The sequence below is a fragment of the Pundamilia nyererei genome, unplaced genomic scaffold (genome assembly GCF_000239375.1).
Source record: "Pundamilia nyererei isolate P.nyererei 1_Seehausen unplaced genomic scaffold, PunNye1.0 scaffold00093, whole genome shotgun sequence".
Classification (NCBI taxonomy): domain Eukaryota; kingdom Metazoa; phylum Chordata; class Actinopteri; order Cichliformes; family Cichlidae; genus Pundamilia; species Pundamilia nyererei.
Window position 1 is genome coordinate 1,427,280 of NW_005187494.1, and position 14,388 is coordinate 1,441,667.

General features: G+C 40.8%; 2 protein-coding genes across 3 annotated transcripts in view; one reads left to right on the plus strand and one right to left on the minus strand.

Annotated features, from left to right (window-relative positions):
• naxe (NAD(P)HX epimerase) overlaps positions 1 to 1,882 on the plus strand; it is a 5,059-nt gene extending 3,177 nt beyond the window's left edge. Inside the window, exons 4-7 of the mRNA XM_013912590.1 lie at positions 1 to 84; positions 204 to 314; positions 642 to 789; positions 1,427 to 1,882. The exon at positions 1 to 84 is cut by the window's left edge and continues 10 nt beyond it. Coding sequence (XP_013768044.1) covers positions 1 to 84; positions 204 to 314; positions 642 to 789; positions 1,427 to 1,626 — 543 coding nt within the window. The 3' untranslated portion in view covers positions 1,627 to 1,882. The remainder of the gene's footprint in view (positions 85 to 203; positions 315 to 641; positions 790 to 1,426) is intronic.
• A 1,647-nt stretch (positions 1,883 to 3,529) lies between these two features.
• On the minus strand, positions 3,530 to 14,221 carry scn1bb (sodium channel, voltage-gated, type I, beta b). Of its 2 annotated transcripts, XM_005739756.1 has the most exons (7): positions 13,675 to 14,221; positions 12,884 to 13,511; positions 12,632 to 12,798; positions 9,702 to 9,939; positions 8,338 to 8,479; positions 5,950 to 6,024; positions 3,530 to 4,027 (listed from the first exon to the last, which is right to left on the minus strand). In XM_005739756.1, exons 2-6 carry the CDS (start codon positions 12,930 to 12,932, stop codon positions 5,955 to 5,957), a joined length of 666 nt encoding a protein of 221 aa, XP_005739813.1. In that variant the 5' UTR covers positions 12,933 to 13,511; positions 13,675 to 14,221; the 3' UTR covers positions 3,530 to 4,027; positions 5,950 to 5,954. The 2 variants fall into 2 exon arrangements, with proteins under 2 accessions (XP_005739813.1, XP_005739812.1); XM_005739755.1 differs by having other exon boundaries at positions 12,884 to 14,221.
• Positions 14,222 to 14,388: the final 167 nt, after the last annotated feature.

A 14,388-nucleotide genomic window follows, 5' to 3' on the forward strand; every position in this document is an offset into this window, starting at 1 on the left:
GCCAGACCTTCTCTGCTAGTGATTTGTGGACCAGGTAACAACGGGGGCGATGGCCTGGTCTGTGCCCGGCATCTGAAACTCTTTGTGAGTGTCTCTCAATTTCACAGAAGAGGAAAATAAACCATTTATTTTCACATCCTCGTTCAGCCTTAAAATCCTAAATTCCTTTTTCCTTCATTAGTACTTTGTGTGTCTGATTTCAGGGTTACGAGCCGACCATCCTGTACCCAAAGAGGCCAAACAAGCCGCTGTTCCAAGGCCTAACCACACAGTGCCAGAAAATGGAGATCCCCTTCCTGACTGAGATGCCTGAGGTTTGGTGTTAATAAAATATGTAGCTGCAGCTTTATCCACAGTAAACACACAGACACACTGCTTATTGTTTTCTGACTGTGCATTTTGTATAAAGCTGTACAAATGCTCTGTTACACATGAACAGAGCTAATGTTTAAATTAGCTGTCTAAATGATACTGAGGGGATAAAAGCTCTGTTTTTATTACAGCAAACTAGATGGTGAATAATTTCATTGGTAGCTAAGAGGAGCTTTAGTTGATGGATTTACTCACTGAAATAAATGTGCTTTCAAGCTATTGACTAATTCCTTTGAAACTAACTTATCTGGGTAAAACTGTCTCCTCAGGCCAAAGCGATTGATGAAGCATACAACCTGGTGATAGACGCCATCTTTGGCTTCAGCTTCAAGGGAGCTGTGCGAGAGCCCTTTGGCTCCATCTTAGACACACTGAAAAAGTCCACAGTGCCCATAGCCAGCATCGACATCCCCTCAGGTCAGTCCTCACCTGTCCTTGGGTGACATTACTTTGTGAAGTAATTGGGTACAATACAAAATTACTGCCATTAAAAAGTAATCAATAAGGCATGCACCAGTATAGCGGGGCAGGGGTTAGCACATCACCATGAAGATGTGAATGTGAAGTGCTGTTTTTCTTTGTTAGCCATGCTGAGAGACTGCTAACCCTTCAACGATATAACCCGCCTCCCAGCTCATGGCAGATGGGGAAAGCTCCATGTCGCCACAACCTTGAATTGAAATGTCTCTTATAAAAATGGATGTATTAACTTTTGCTAGCATCGCCTCTTAAACTAAACCCAATTTATAGCCAGCTTTTAGCTGAAAAACGTGTGGTTTTGCAGTCCTCCTCGCTGCAGTACGGCTTGCCAGCAATGTTGTGGAGTTCTGCTTATTGTCAGTGAGGATTTATTAAACTGCAGTGCATCTGTCAACAGTCTGGAATGATTATAATCAATAACTGCATGAAGCCTGCTGCATGTCCGCGCTCCCAAACAGAGGATATTGATTTGGGTCTAACAACTGTCGCTAACAGACATACTGCAGATTATCTCAGGAAACAGAAATTTCAGCTGGTTAGTGACATCCTTTTTTTGTTTGTTTTCATGTTAAAGGTTGGGATGTGGAGCAGGGTAGCACAGATGGACTCCAGCCTGACATGCTCATCTCTCTCACTGCACCAAAGAAATCCGCCTCCCTGTTTAAAGGACGATATCACTTCTTGGGAGGCAGATTTGTGCCACCTGGCTTGGAGAAGAAATATCAACTCAACCTGCCCCAGTACCCCGGCACAGACTGTGTTTTGCAACTCTAAGAGATGTGGGCCATCACTGAAGGGAAATAAGCTGTCACTGGCGTTATAAAGCAATCGGCTTAGCTCAGCATAAAGGCTGTAAACTGGGTGAAACAGCCAGCAGCGTGACATCCGTTCACTCATTAACACGTCTTGTTTGTTGATTTTAAGAGAGCTTATGTGACATAATCGTATGCTGTCATCACACCTGCAGCACAATGGCAGCGTCAGCTAAAGTAAATATGAAAATAAAAAAATTCTTTCCCTGACAAACTGACAAACTTTTTAAAGTTCATATATTCTGCTTTTACCAATTTCTTTTTTTTTTTTTTTCATATACGTACACGTATATACGTGATGGGAGAAGGGAGCGGGAGATCGACAGACGGATTGGTGCAGCGGCTGCAGTGATGCGGACGCTGTACCGGTCTGTTGTGGTGAAGACAGAGCTGAGTGTAAAAGCGAAGCTTTCAATCTACCGGTCGATCTACGCCCTTACCCTCACCTATGGTCACGAGCTGTGGGTAGTGACCGAAAGAACGAGATCGCGAATACAAACGGTGGAAATGAGCTTCCTCCGAAGGGTGGCTGGCCTCTCCCTTAGAGATAGGGTGAGAAGTTCAGCCATCCGGGAGGGGCTCAGAGTAGAGCCGCTGCTCCTCCACATCGAAAGGAGCCAGCTGAGGTGGTTCGGGCATCTGACAAGGATGCTCACTGGGCGCCTCCTGGGTGAGGTTTTCTGGGCATGTTCCACCAGGGGGAGGCCCGGGGCAGACCCAGGACACGCTGGAGAGATTATATCTTGGCTGGCCTGGAACGCCTTGGTGTTCCCCCGGATAAGCTGGAGGAGGTGGCTGGGGAGAGGGAGGTCTGGGCTTCTCTGCTTGGGCTGCTGCCCCCGCAACCCAGCGGAAGAAAATGGATGGCTGGATGCATATACGTACACTCACCAGTCATTTCATTAGGTACAGCATGCTAATAATGGGTTAGGCCCTCTTTACCTTCAGAACTGCTTCAATTCTCTGTGGCATAGACTCAAAAAGGTGCTGGAAACATCCCTCAGAGATTTTGGTGCATTGACATGAAACAATCTGCCATACTGCTCTTAGATCTGGTGACTGTAATTTGAGTGGACTGAATTCAGTATCATATCTAAGAAACAAGCTGGAGATTATTTAAACTGTGTGACGTGGAGTATCATCCCCCTGGAAGCAGACATCAGAAGATGGACACACGGTGGTCATAAAGGGATAGGCATGGTCAGCAGCAATTAAGCAATGCTCAGTTGGTATTAAGGAGGCCAAAGCGTACCGAGAAAATATCCCCTGCACCATTACACCATCACCAGCAGCTTAACCACTCACGAGGCAGAATGGATCCATACTTTCATGTTTATGCCAAATTCTGACCCTGTCATCCAAATGTTGCAGCAGAAACTGAGACGCATCAGATCAGACCATGTTTTTCTAATTTTCTGCTGTCCAATTTTGGTGAACCTGTATGAATTGTAGCCTCGGTTTCCTGTTCTTAGGCGAGTGTCATATAGTGTGGTCTGCTGCTACTGGAATCAACAAGGCATTTTCAGCCAGAGAACTGCTGCTCACTGGGTATTTTCTCTTATTTGGACAATTTTCAGACTGCAAATCCAAGAGATGTTTGTGTGGGGGAAAATTCCAGTATATCAGCAGTTTATGAACTACTTACACCGCTCCCCCTGGCACCAGCAACTTTCAAAATAAATCACTGGTTTCTAAATATGGTTACAAAAGTGGATGCTCATATTAGACAGGTCCAGTAGAAGAATAATAAAATAAAAAAGTTGTTTTGAACATTAAAAATGTAGCTGGAGCTGAGCAGAGCAGACCTCACTTGAAGTCTTCATCATAATCACCAATCATGATATCCAAGCACGACAATTTTCAACCACGTTTTCTCCATTTTTATTAATACATCTTTATTATTGACTGAATCTATAACTAGCAGTTAATTTAGAAATACAGTCTATTGTAGCCCATCACATTCTATTTTAGAAATCACTTACACATATGGTGTTTTTTATACATTATGTGGTGATGATTTAGTAAAAAGCTTTCTTGGACAATTAGCCTCATGGACTCTCCACAACACCACTCATATTAAATGCATGACTACACATACTTAAAGAGAAATACTGAACGTACAGTATATGCTTCAGACAATGTGGCTCATTAATGCATAATGGTTTCTCATATAAGTGCAGAACATGCTTTTTGTGCACAGGGTACTATATACAGTGCTGGTACCATGCTCTCCTAGTGTGTTGTCCTTTGTTCGGTTTGTTAAGAAGAAGGTAAAATAGAGGTTTGAGATGAAGAGTTTTTCCCTCAGGTTGTCGTCATGCAGGTCGTTAAGTGGAAGGATGTTTTCAGTCCATGAAGAAAGCCTGAGGACAAAGACGGCTCACGTAAATGGAAGTGCTGGCGCAGAATCAAAGCGACTGAGCTTGTAGAAAATCCAGTTTATCTCTAACTAATCCAACCTCTACAGCCACATTTAAATAATTAAAATGATCTCACAGCTGTTTTCCATTAGTTTCAGCTTTGCACACCTAATCCGTGACAACATATCTGTGTTAGATGGTGCCATAAATAATGCTTTTACACTTTATTAGAGAAAACAAATCAGTTTTATATTTAGTAATGAGGTTTGGAGTACATGGTGGTGTAGCCTTTTGGACTCCAATAATACTTAATTCCTAATATTTCACAAAGGTTTATTATTGTGTCCTTAGGGGTAGATCATCTGTGTCCATCTCCTCCTCTGTCACAACAACCCTCTGCATGTCCTCCTTCACTACATCATGAATCTTCTCTGCAGTCTTCCTCTTTTCTTCCTGACTTGCATCTTCAACATCCTTTGTCAGATATTCCCACCTTCCCTCCTCTGCATATGTCAGCCTTTCCTTTCTAACTTTGTCTCCAAACTGCCCTACCTGAGCTGTCCCTCTGATGCAGTGGTCTCTAATCCTGTCTATTCTGGTCACTACCAGTGAAAACATTAGCATCTTCTTTTTGTTAGTACCACCATCTCCAAAACATGCATCACAGCAGGTCTCACTACCATCTTGTACATTTTCTCTTTCACTCTTGCTTCTATCCTTCTGCCAGAAATCACCCCTAACACTCGCCTCCACCCACTCCATCCTGCCTACACTCGCTTCTTCATCTCTCTTGTACATTGTCTTTTGCTTTGGATGGTTGAGCCCAGGTATTTAAATTCATCTACTTTCACTACCTTTGCTCCTTGCATGTTCACCTCTCCACCTGTGTCCCCCTCATTCACACACATGTATTGCGTCTTGCTTCTACTGCGTTTCATACATACCCGTACCCCCACCTCTCCATGCTCTCTTCCACCTGCTCCCTATTCTCACTACCAATCACAGCGTCATCTGCAAACATCAAGAGTTCCTCCTGCCTGACCTCATCTGTCAATCTGTCCAGCACTACTGCAAACAAGAACAGGCTCAGAACCGATCCCTGATGTAATCCCACCCTTACCTTGAACCAACTGTCACTGCAGCTGCACACCTCACCCCACTAAAATATATTTTCTCTAGATCCACTATGAATAATTGAAGTGCAGACTTTTACCTTTAAATTAAGGAATGTTATAAAAATAGTGGATTAACTGCTTAGGAATTACAGTGACTTTTTCACACAGTCCCTCATGTGTGGGTGTTAGTCTGATGTCTAAAACACACATTTTCACCTAACTGAAGGTACAATATTTGTATCACACAATTAGCAAAGGTGGTCCCACTTTAACACTTTAGCTGTGAAAAAATATAGTTGAGCAGAAATTCAAGGGATCCACCTTTCTAACCTTTCATTATTTCCCTCAAAAATATACTTTAGTGCAAGAACTCAGTAAATCTACAAAGTTTATTTTGCACTTTCTAGTAAATGCTAACTTAGCAGCCTAATAACCTAGCTTAGCTTCATGGACATCCAAAGAACAACTAGCTTGGCTATATCCATAGAAAAGTGCAAAAATGACCCTTAATGACCTTTACATAGTATTTTCAATAAAAGTACACAGTCTAGAAATAACAAAACTTTAGATAATAAGACTAGATAATAAGTAAAGAGCAATTTTTTCTTTTATATTTTATACTTGACGTCGTTATTGTTGCTACAGGGACACAGTTTACTTAGATCAAACATGATGTTTGAAACAAAGACGTGGTTAGGAGTGGTCAGCTGACAGGGTCTAATGACATTTATGTAGTGTTTCTAATCATTCTAAAATACATTGTAACAGTAGGTATCTTTTATGGAAAGATGACATCCATCCACAACATACCTGTGCTATTCTCCGACTTGTACCCCTGCACAGTTATCTTTACTTTCCGAGGCTATCGCTAAATATTCAGCATTTCTGGAAAGGAAAATAAGAAAATCATTTTCAGCAATCATCTGCAATGTTTTCTTTCATCACAATGACATGGGTTAAAAAAATGCAAAAATAAAAAGATACAGGTTTGATTTTCTTTTCGACTTACAGGAGGAAGGTTTTGGTTTTGACTAGGGAGGAGGATGGCAGGATGAAAACACGACAAGGCGACAAGAGGGAACGGGACAAAGACACACAAGTGAACGCACACAAACACGATGGAGACAGCGACAGTCTTATAGTAAAGGAAACAATGATATAGCAGGCAAAGGCAAAAGTTAAAATTATAGGTGTGATTATAGCAGGACAATAAACAATGGCATGACTCATGGGGAAATACACACTTTTCACAACTTCCCACTCACACCAAATTTGTTTTTGAGGAAAGTACCATTCACGTCAAACACTGTAAGCCAAACAAACACCTAATATACAAGTATCAATGAGAAGGAAACCGCAACTGCTTTCACACATCTCTTATCATTTCTGCATATAAATTTGTCTCTTTGGCAGTCTACCAAACCATATCCCTCCTCTGTGATTCTTCTCCTTTTGCACACCGAGGAAAGTTAACTTCTTAACATGCAAAAGGTCATGAGTTAAGATGAGCATTTAGGGTTGAGTTTGGGTTGGGTTAACATCCACCTTTTTATGATGTCATTTTCACCTGTTTGGATTCAGGAGACAAATACCCTCTCAACTCCAAAGAATGCTCTCATTTATTTTATAAAGCTTATAGTTAGGGCTGGATCAGGTGACTGAATGATCCCTTAGGTATGCTGCTTCAGGCTGCTGGGACACTTCCCATGAGGCACTGAGCAGTTCTTCCCACTCTCCTGGATGTGGTTATATGCAACTATTGCAACCTTTGTCTACTTCCTTCCATACTTTGTGTCTGCTCGTGGTCTCTCTCTGCTTTCCTTTCCTTTCTTCCTTTTAACCTCATCTCTCAACCATTCAGGCCAGGTTGCTGCCCTCCCACAGCTTGATTCTGCCGGAAGGTTCTTCTTGTTAAAAGGTAGTTCTTACTCACAGTGGATCCTCTGATTTTTTGTGGGTTCTCTCTATAACGATGTGCAGTCTTTGCCTTGCAATAAAATAACATAATCTGTGGATTTTGTTGGGTTTTTCCTTCAGTAAGGATTTCTTAGTTTATAGTTGAGGTTTTTTGTAATTATAGCAAAAATGTAACAGATGTGCTGATTACTTCTAGGTTCTATTTCATCTCAAGATTCTCATTTAGTGTTTTAGTTCTTCCTACTTTTGAAATCAGTTTTTCTTCAACGTTTAGAATACCCCTATACTTGATTTGATTTGGTTTGGTCTGGTCTGGTCTCTCTGATGTCTTCTTCAATTTTGTTGTCAAGTGTTTCTCTTTTCCGTGGTTTCCCCATTTGGGTACTTTCTGTTTTATTTTGTTGCTTTTTGGTCTCTTGTACATTATTTCTTTTGTTATTGTCTTAATTAGTTTCAGCTGTGCCCTGTTAATCTGGTGTTTCCACTTTTCCTGATTGCTTCCTGTGCCCATTTAATGCCTCAGCTTCTATCAGTTTTTTGTTCAGTTACACTCTAACCCTGCTGCCCTCTTTAGCTTTATGTCATGTTTCTGGTTCTTTAATTTTCCACGTTGTCTCAATAATGTTTTAGGTTTTTTTTCTGTTTAATTAGTCCATCTCTGAAAGCTGTATTTGGTTCAGCCTGAAATCTGTGACATTTAAAGCACCTTGAGGTGACTGTTAGTGTGAACTATAATTATTTTAATTTAATTTTTGCCTAATTGGAACACCTAAAATGTTTTTACCCAACCTGCAGACACAAAATTCTGGAATCCCAAGCTTACACTCACACAGTGTTTACTTCCTTCAGCTGGAGACCTAAAATTTTCTTTCATTTGCACCTCTGAGTGAGTTTATAATGCTGGTGTGACCGGGCCTTAACCCAAATTTGTCTTTCATCAATATCTACAAATATGCATGCCAATAAGTGCCAGAAAATAAGGAGTCTCAGATATGTTTGTTTCCTTTTCAACTGTAAAATGACTTAATTACACATCTTGGTCCACAATAGCAACGCGTGACTCATTTTATTTGGAGCTACAAACTAATATTGGCCAACATATCTGCATCCAGTTCATAACTGCACTAGGAAACACACATACTTTTATAAGCCTTTAACATATAAGCACATCTTGTATATCTTTTCAAGCTGAATCTTGAAATGAAAAGGCTCAACTGTATATACAAGATTCTGACATGCATTAAGTCAGCATGCATTTACGTGTAAGAGAAAAATACTTACGCCGCTTCCCGTAATGCTTCTTCTCCAGCTGCTGCTATCTTTCTGTAACAGTATATCATCTCTATGAGGAGCCAGAGCTGCAGGCCGATGATGGACACGTACATCATGACCTCTGACACGATGGAAGCTGTACCTCTGGTGGCTGCATACAGGAAACCAGGAAAGACGAGACAAACAAACAAACAAACAAAACAAAGGTGACCTGACGGGGTCGAGAAAAAGCTGAAACCACCTAAAACCTAAAGAGGAAACATCTGTTCTATCTAAAATCTTTTGTTTTCAACCACAAGAGCCACACGCATCGAAATAAAGAATTCTGTGCTTGAATAGTCTTAGTTTTTCTTGCAGAAGAATCACTTTTGTGACATTGTGCAGTCTGCCTGTGAGACACTACTGAGTTTAATCAAAATATATAATATATAGGAACTTTGGACAACTTCACAACATTGCTTCAGTTCATTACAATTTGCAGGCATTCGTTTATGCAAAGCTCTCTTAAGAGCCTAAATATTTGCAAAATATCTATTAATTAATCATAATTCGTTCCAAAGTTACAGTTAAGAGACAGTTTTCCAGACGTATTTAAAGCCTAGTCCTAGATTCAAAGGGAAATTAAATTAAGATCGCCGCAAAGTCTAAGACTAGACTTGATCCGTGTCTGGGAGACTGAACCAAAGAGCGCACAGTTATATATGCTTACTGTTATGCTGCCTGATAGTAATGCATTTATCAGGAAACATTAAATAATTCAGCTAAGCTGCTGAACTGGCAGCGTGTCAGTATCCACGATTAGACATGTTTCTTCCATCTATTGAAAACTGTAGAGAGTAAATATCAGCCACTGATGAAATAGAAGTGAAATGAATGTTGCTTCCATTTTAATCATAACAGAGACTAGGAGGCTTCTTTATTGACAGTGCCAGAATCTTCAACCTCTGAAAATGGAGGCAGGCTGCATTCTCATAATATCAAAGCTCCGTTGTTGTTCAGGGACCTCCAGGTTAATAGGAATGCACACTGCACTCACAGTGAGATTTAAAAGAGTGACGGTCTGTATTGTGCGAGCGTGAATCAGTTTGTGAAATGCTTCTGCAATGACAGAGTCTGCTTAAGTCTAATTAAGGCCTGAAAATGCTCAGCCACCTCCACCATTGATCGCCACATTTACACGTAAGAAAGATAAATTCATTCAAAAAAATTTCCAAAAATCTAAATCTGACTGCTCAAACCACACTTTTCAACCTTATTTCAATATGCATAATATATTTTAACATTTAGCAATAAATTAGCTTTTTCTTGTTAACTGTCCTCAGATGTCTTTAAGTCTACTTGCTCAGATACTAATGACCTGTATAAAGTCGTACCTTTCCCCACCACACTGAGGTGCACCACTTTGCTGACAACGTCGTTGTACTCGTAGTTTTCGTAGGAGAGGATGCGGTTGAAAAAGCACCGGTAAGTGCCCGAGTCATTGAAGGTGACATTTAACAGGTATATGGACGCATCTTGAATGTCTCTGCTCCTTTTGCTTCCGTTCCAGTCGACACGATCCACAAACTGGTCACTCTCAATGGTGGGGCCATCCTCATTGTAGGTGTACATCTGGACAACACAGAGATCATTTAAGGTTGTGTTCATTACCAGTTATATGCAACACCTTTGCATGAGTGACGGTTAAAATTAATTTTTCATTATTTATGTTATTCTTGGCCTTGGTGTAGCCGCTCAGTTTGTTTCCTCCCTTAAAGAGAACTTAATTCTGATTGGCTGCCCCCAATAAACAGAAGATCGGAACAGCTATGGGTGGAGCTTCTGTTCTCACAGCTAATACCAGGTGACTGAGATGACTATTAGGATATACGCACTCTATGACATCACACAGAGCCAAGGGTAGAAGAAACTGTCAGAAACAGAGCATTTGGCTCACAGGTGTTACTTTTAAAAACACTGAAACTTTGGCGTTGTCTAATATGAACATCCACCAATGAGCTATTATGTTATTTAGGCTACGATGTTGTAGGTTGTGTATTATTATTATTATTATTTTGGAAATGTGTTTCATATCTCTTGAAAATCAAGGATTTAGTGTAAAAACTGTCAGTAACTCGTAAACATTTATTGCTAAATGTTTGTTAAACCCTTGAATTAAAGCAGAAAGTGTACACTTCAGCTGTACCTTGATTGTTTGATTTCAAATTGGAAGCAACAATGAAAAAAATATGTCCAGGTTCATGAGTAAAAAACATACTCCATTATTTAGATGTATTTTCAGTTAATTGGTTAAGTAAACACACTTGACAGCTCCAAATGGATATCATGTGAGAGGAAAATACCTCGTTACCATATTGTAGATGGATGTGTTGCCTCCGATTTAAATTTGTCTACACCCCCAGTCACCCCATATGAAACATACTTTCCCCTGAAACTGTTCAGGCATATTTTTTAAAATTTTTAAAACGACCGTTCAGACACTACTATACTGAAATACATCCACGGCTACATTAACACAGCATGCACTGCGGCATCAAACAGAGAATCCAGCACAAGGTCAGCAGAGCTCTCTCTGACACTTTGATGACCTCAGTGGGGTAAAATGTTCCAATTGATTCCCATCTGAAGCTCATGACGGTCTCATCACTGGGTGCTATTATGTGACTGAGGACCGTACTGTAGGTGTCTATGTGTGAGTAAGTGAGAGCGACAGGAAGGAGGAGAGCTTTGGTGTGCACTATATATAAGTGCATATATAAATAGCTCAAGTCCTGAGAGAAGTAGCCCACAAGTTTGATTTTATGGATGCTTGCATGACTAAGACTTCCTGCTCCAAACCTCCCATATAGTCAGCAGTGCTGCTTGTTGTGTACAAAGCAGAATTTAAGGTCCAGCAGAGGTAGCGGCTTCGCTGTCCTCTGACAATCTGGGGATGGCCTGTTGGCCTGCAGAGAGCTCTGTCTGTGGGCCACTCTTGCTTGTACTGTTGTTGGTCTGTCAGCCGCAGAGAAAGTTACAAAACTCAAAGAGCTGAAGTGAAACAATGAAACGTGTCCATTGCAGAACTTTCAGTTGTTTTTCATGCTGTTCTCCTGGTGAACCCTGCTCTCACTCCCTTCTCTGTCCCACTGTTTTGCCATAAAGTGATTTTCAAGATTTACCAAAAAATTATTGCCTGTATTTAAACAGTTGTAAATGACTTGTTTACCTAAAATCTGTCAAACGTATCATCGAGTCATTTTTGGCCGGACAAAACATTTTTATCAGAAGGTTGACGCTCAAACCAGTTTTTGGCAAAATTACTTTTCTGTATCTTTCATTTATCCAGGTAGAAAAAGTGTCATTGACATAAATGTATTTTTCAAGAGACTTTGCAGAAATTGCAACAAGCATAAATAGCACCATAGTTCTGTAAAGATATTATTAAATTGGCCAAAAAGGATTGGGTTGATTAGAATTTAGGTATTATTTTATAGATAACCTCTTCATGAATCCAGTTAATTTACCAACACGAGGAGATATTACACATACATACATCAGAAACATCAGAAATCTGTTTGGTGCAACACCGGCCCACTTGTTGACGTGTATCTCATCCAGTTCAGCGATGCACAGTGAGGATCTTGGAAGACTAAAATTTGTTTTAATCTCCATCATCAAAACTGCAATTAGGAAATGAGAGCTCTTTTCCTGAAGGATATTGCTTCTCCTTCAAATGTACTGAGATCGTTTTGTGTGATAGTAACTGGAAGAAGCTCTGGCTTTTGCAGTTATTTTCTTCTACTTTAACAAGGTGAAAGAAGCATCCTTTAAAGTGCTCCACTGGTTTTATCCTACCGAAAGTGTCCTTAAAAAGACTCAAACCTGACATTATGTAATCTTACATGAGTTTGTCTTTCAGTTATTTTAGCTTTACCTCTACTCCTGCCTACTGAAACAGCATGTTTACGTTTATGTAAGTGATTCCCGATTGGTTTGGAAAGATATTTTATTTGGACTCCATCAAGACAATAACGCAAACTCTTGTGAATTTCTGATTAATCTGATTTGCTTTTAATTCTTTGCCAAATTTCATATTCACAAATGTAAGTTTCTAAACTGAAACGAATGCAGTTCCACAATCATATTCCTACTGTCGTCCCCCCTGAAAATATATTGAACAGTGTTTATTTTATATAAATAAAGCAGCAAGTTACTTCTATACTTTGTTCCTTCTTCTAATAAATGTTTATTTTAAAAAAAAAAAAGATGGGGGAAACCCAGATCTGCAGGGCCATAAATCCCACTTCATGGAAACACTCACCAGAAAAAAGTCAGCCTCCCCTTTTGGCCTGAAGTACCATTCGACGCTGGCTTCACCTCTCACCTCACTCCTTCTTTTGCAGGAGATGCAGCCCAGTTTAAAACCCTTGCCTGCTACAGCTTCAGTGTCCGAGTCCACCTCTGCACAGGCCCCGTGACACTGGTACACTGTTTACAAGAAAAGAAGAGAAGTCATCAGCCTGGGTTAACAAGGTGTCATAGCAAAACACTGCCAGGAATCACGCCCACTCACCAAACAGCGTGCAGAAGAAGGAAAATAGCAGAAAACGTAGTAGTGCCATAACTCCAGATGTTTTATCGAAGGAGGGGCCTCAAAAAGTACAACCCTAAAATGGTTCTTGAAGCTTTCACGGAGCCTAGATACACTCAAGCACTGAGCACCTCCGAGTTTGCAATAGCAGGAAGGATATTTGCAAATGTTTTCTTGTAGATTTCAGGAAGCTTATCTGTATTGTTTTTTTAAGTGCAGGCTGATGTCATGTGTTGGTGACAACTAGCAGCTAAACATGCATTGTAAAGTGCAAACCGTATACGCGTAAATGTAATGTCCCGTGGAACCACTCAGGTCTTTGGCTCAAGCCGGCAACAGTTTCCAGAATTCTGGTTGCAGAATTTATTGCCACAAATTATTGCTCCTTTTGAGACAGTTCCCCCAATTTACACACCCACTGGCCTCCCGCATCCACGCGGTGACCTTTTCTGCTATCAATAATCAAATAGCTTATGAAACGATCCAGATATCTGTTAACTCACAGTGCTCCCCAGATCCGCACCCTGAGGTTATGATTTTTTTTTCCTGAGGTCCTTTTAATTTGAGATGCAGAGAGCAATCAGTAGACCTCCCTGCGGCATGCTCCGCTCTAAATGTTGGAAAATTACAGAGAGTATAGACGCTTACAAGGTTAAAATGAATGTGTTCAAGAGTGCAACATGCCAGCTACTGAATAAACGTCAACAATACATTTACATGCCAGTGCATTTATAATCAATTTGCATGCTCTACGGCAGGAAACAAATGGCTACCTTTTACAGGGTACACGCTACCAGTATTTAATAGAGACCAGTCTAATGGTCTAATGGTAATTATCCTTAATCGGATCAATGAAATCAGAGCCACTGTCCTGATCAGGCCTCCTCTCCTCGAGCAGAGTCGTCTCTCCTGGAAAAAATATAGAAAAATACTGTCCTCTCCTGCGATGGCAGCTATATATTTTTTTGTATAATTTCAGCTATCTAATGACCCCGTGTTCGGAGAAGAGATGTTTCGTTCGCGTTGGCATTGCAGGTCAAACTGCGTGAGCGCACACGCAGGCATATAAGCCAGACACGCAATTTAAAAAACACACACACAACCCTCAAATAAATCCGTCCAGTGCTCAATTAACGGTGTTTTCTCCTGCGCCACAGCGGCACCTCTGTTGAGAGGCTGATGCTGCAGATGCACTGCGGTAAAAACAGCCAAGCGTGTGTGAGACAGGGCAGGTGCTGCATGTGACAGCTCTTTGAGCCTCTTCTGTAAGGTTTTTTAAACTGATGCTCATTTAACCCTGCCTCAAACCTGCTGCAGGGATCCCGGTGTGCGTTGGAAGCAAATTAAATGGAAAATGATAAATAAGAAAACGAGAACAGGGCGAGATGGCCCTTTAATTTAACTCCTTGTTGATTCATACAGGGCATCAGAGAGCTTCCACTTTCTGGACTTCTTGTTTTATAGGGGGCGCTAATGGGAGGTGACTC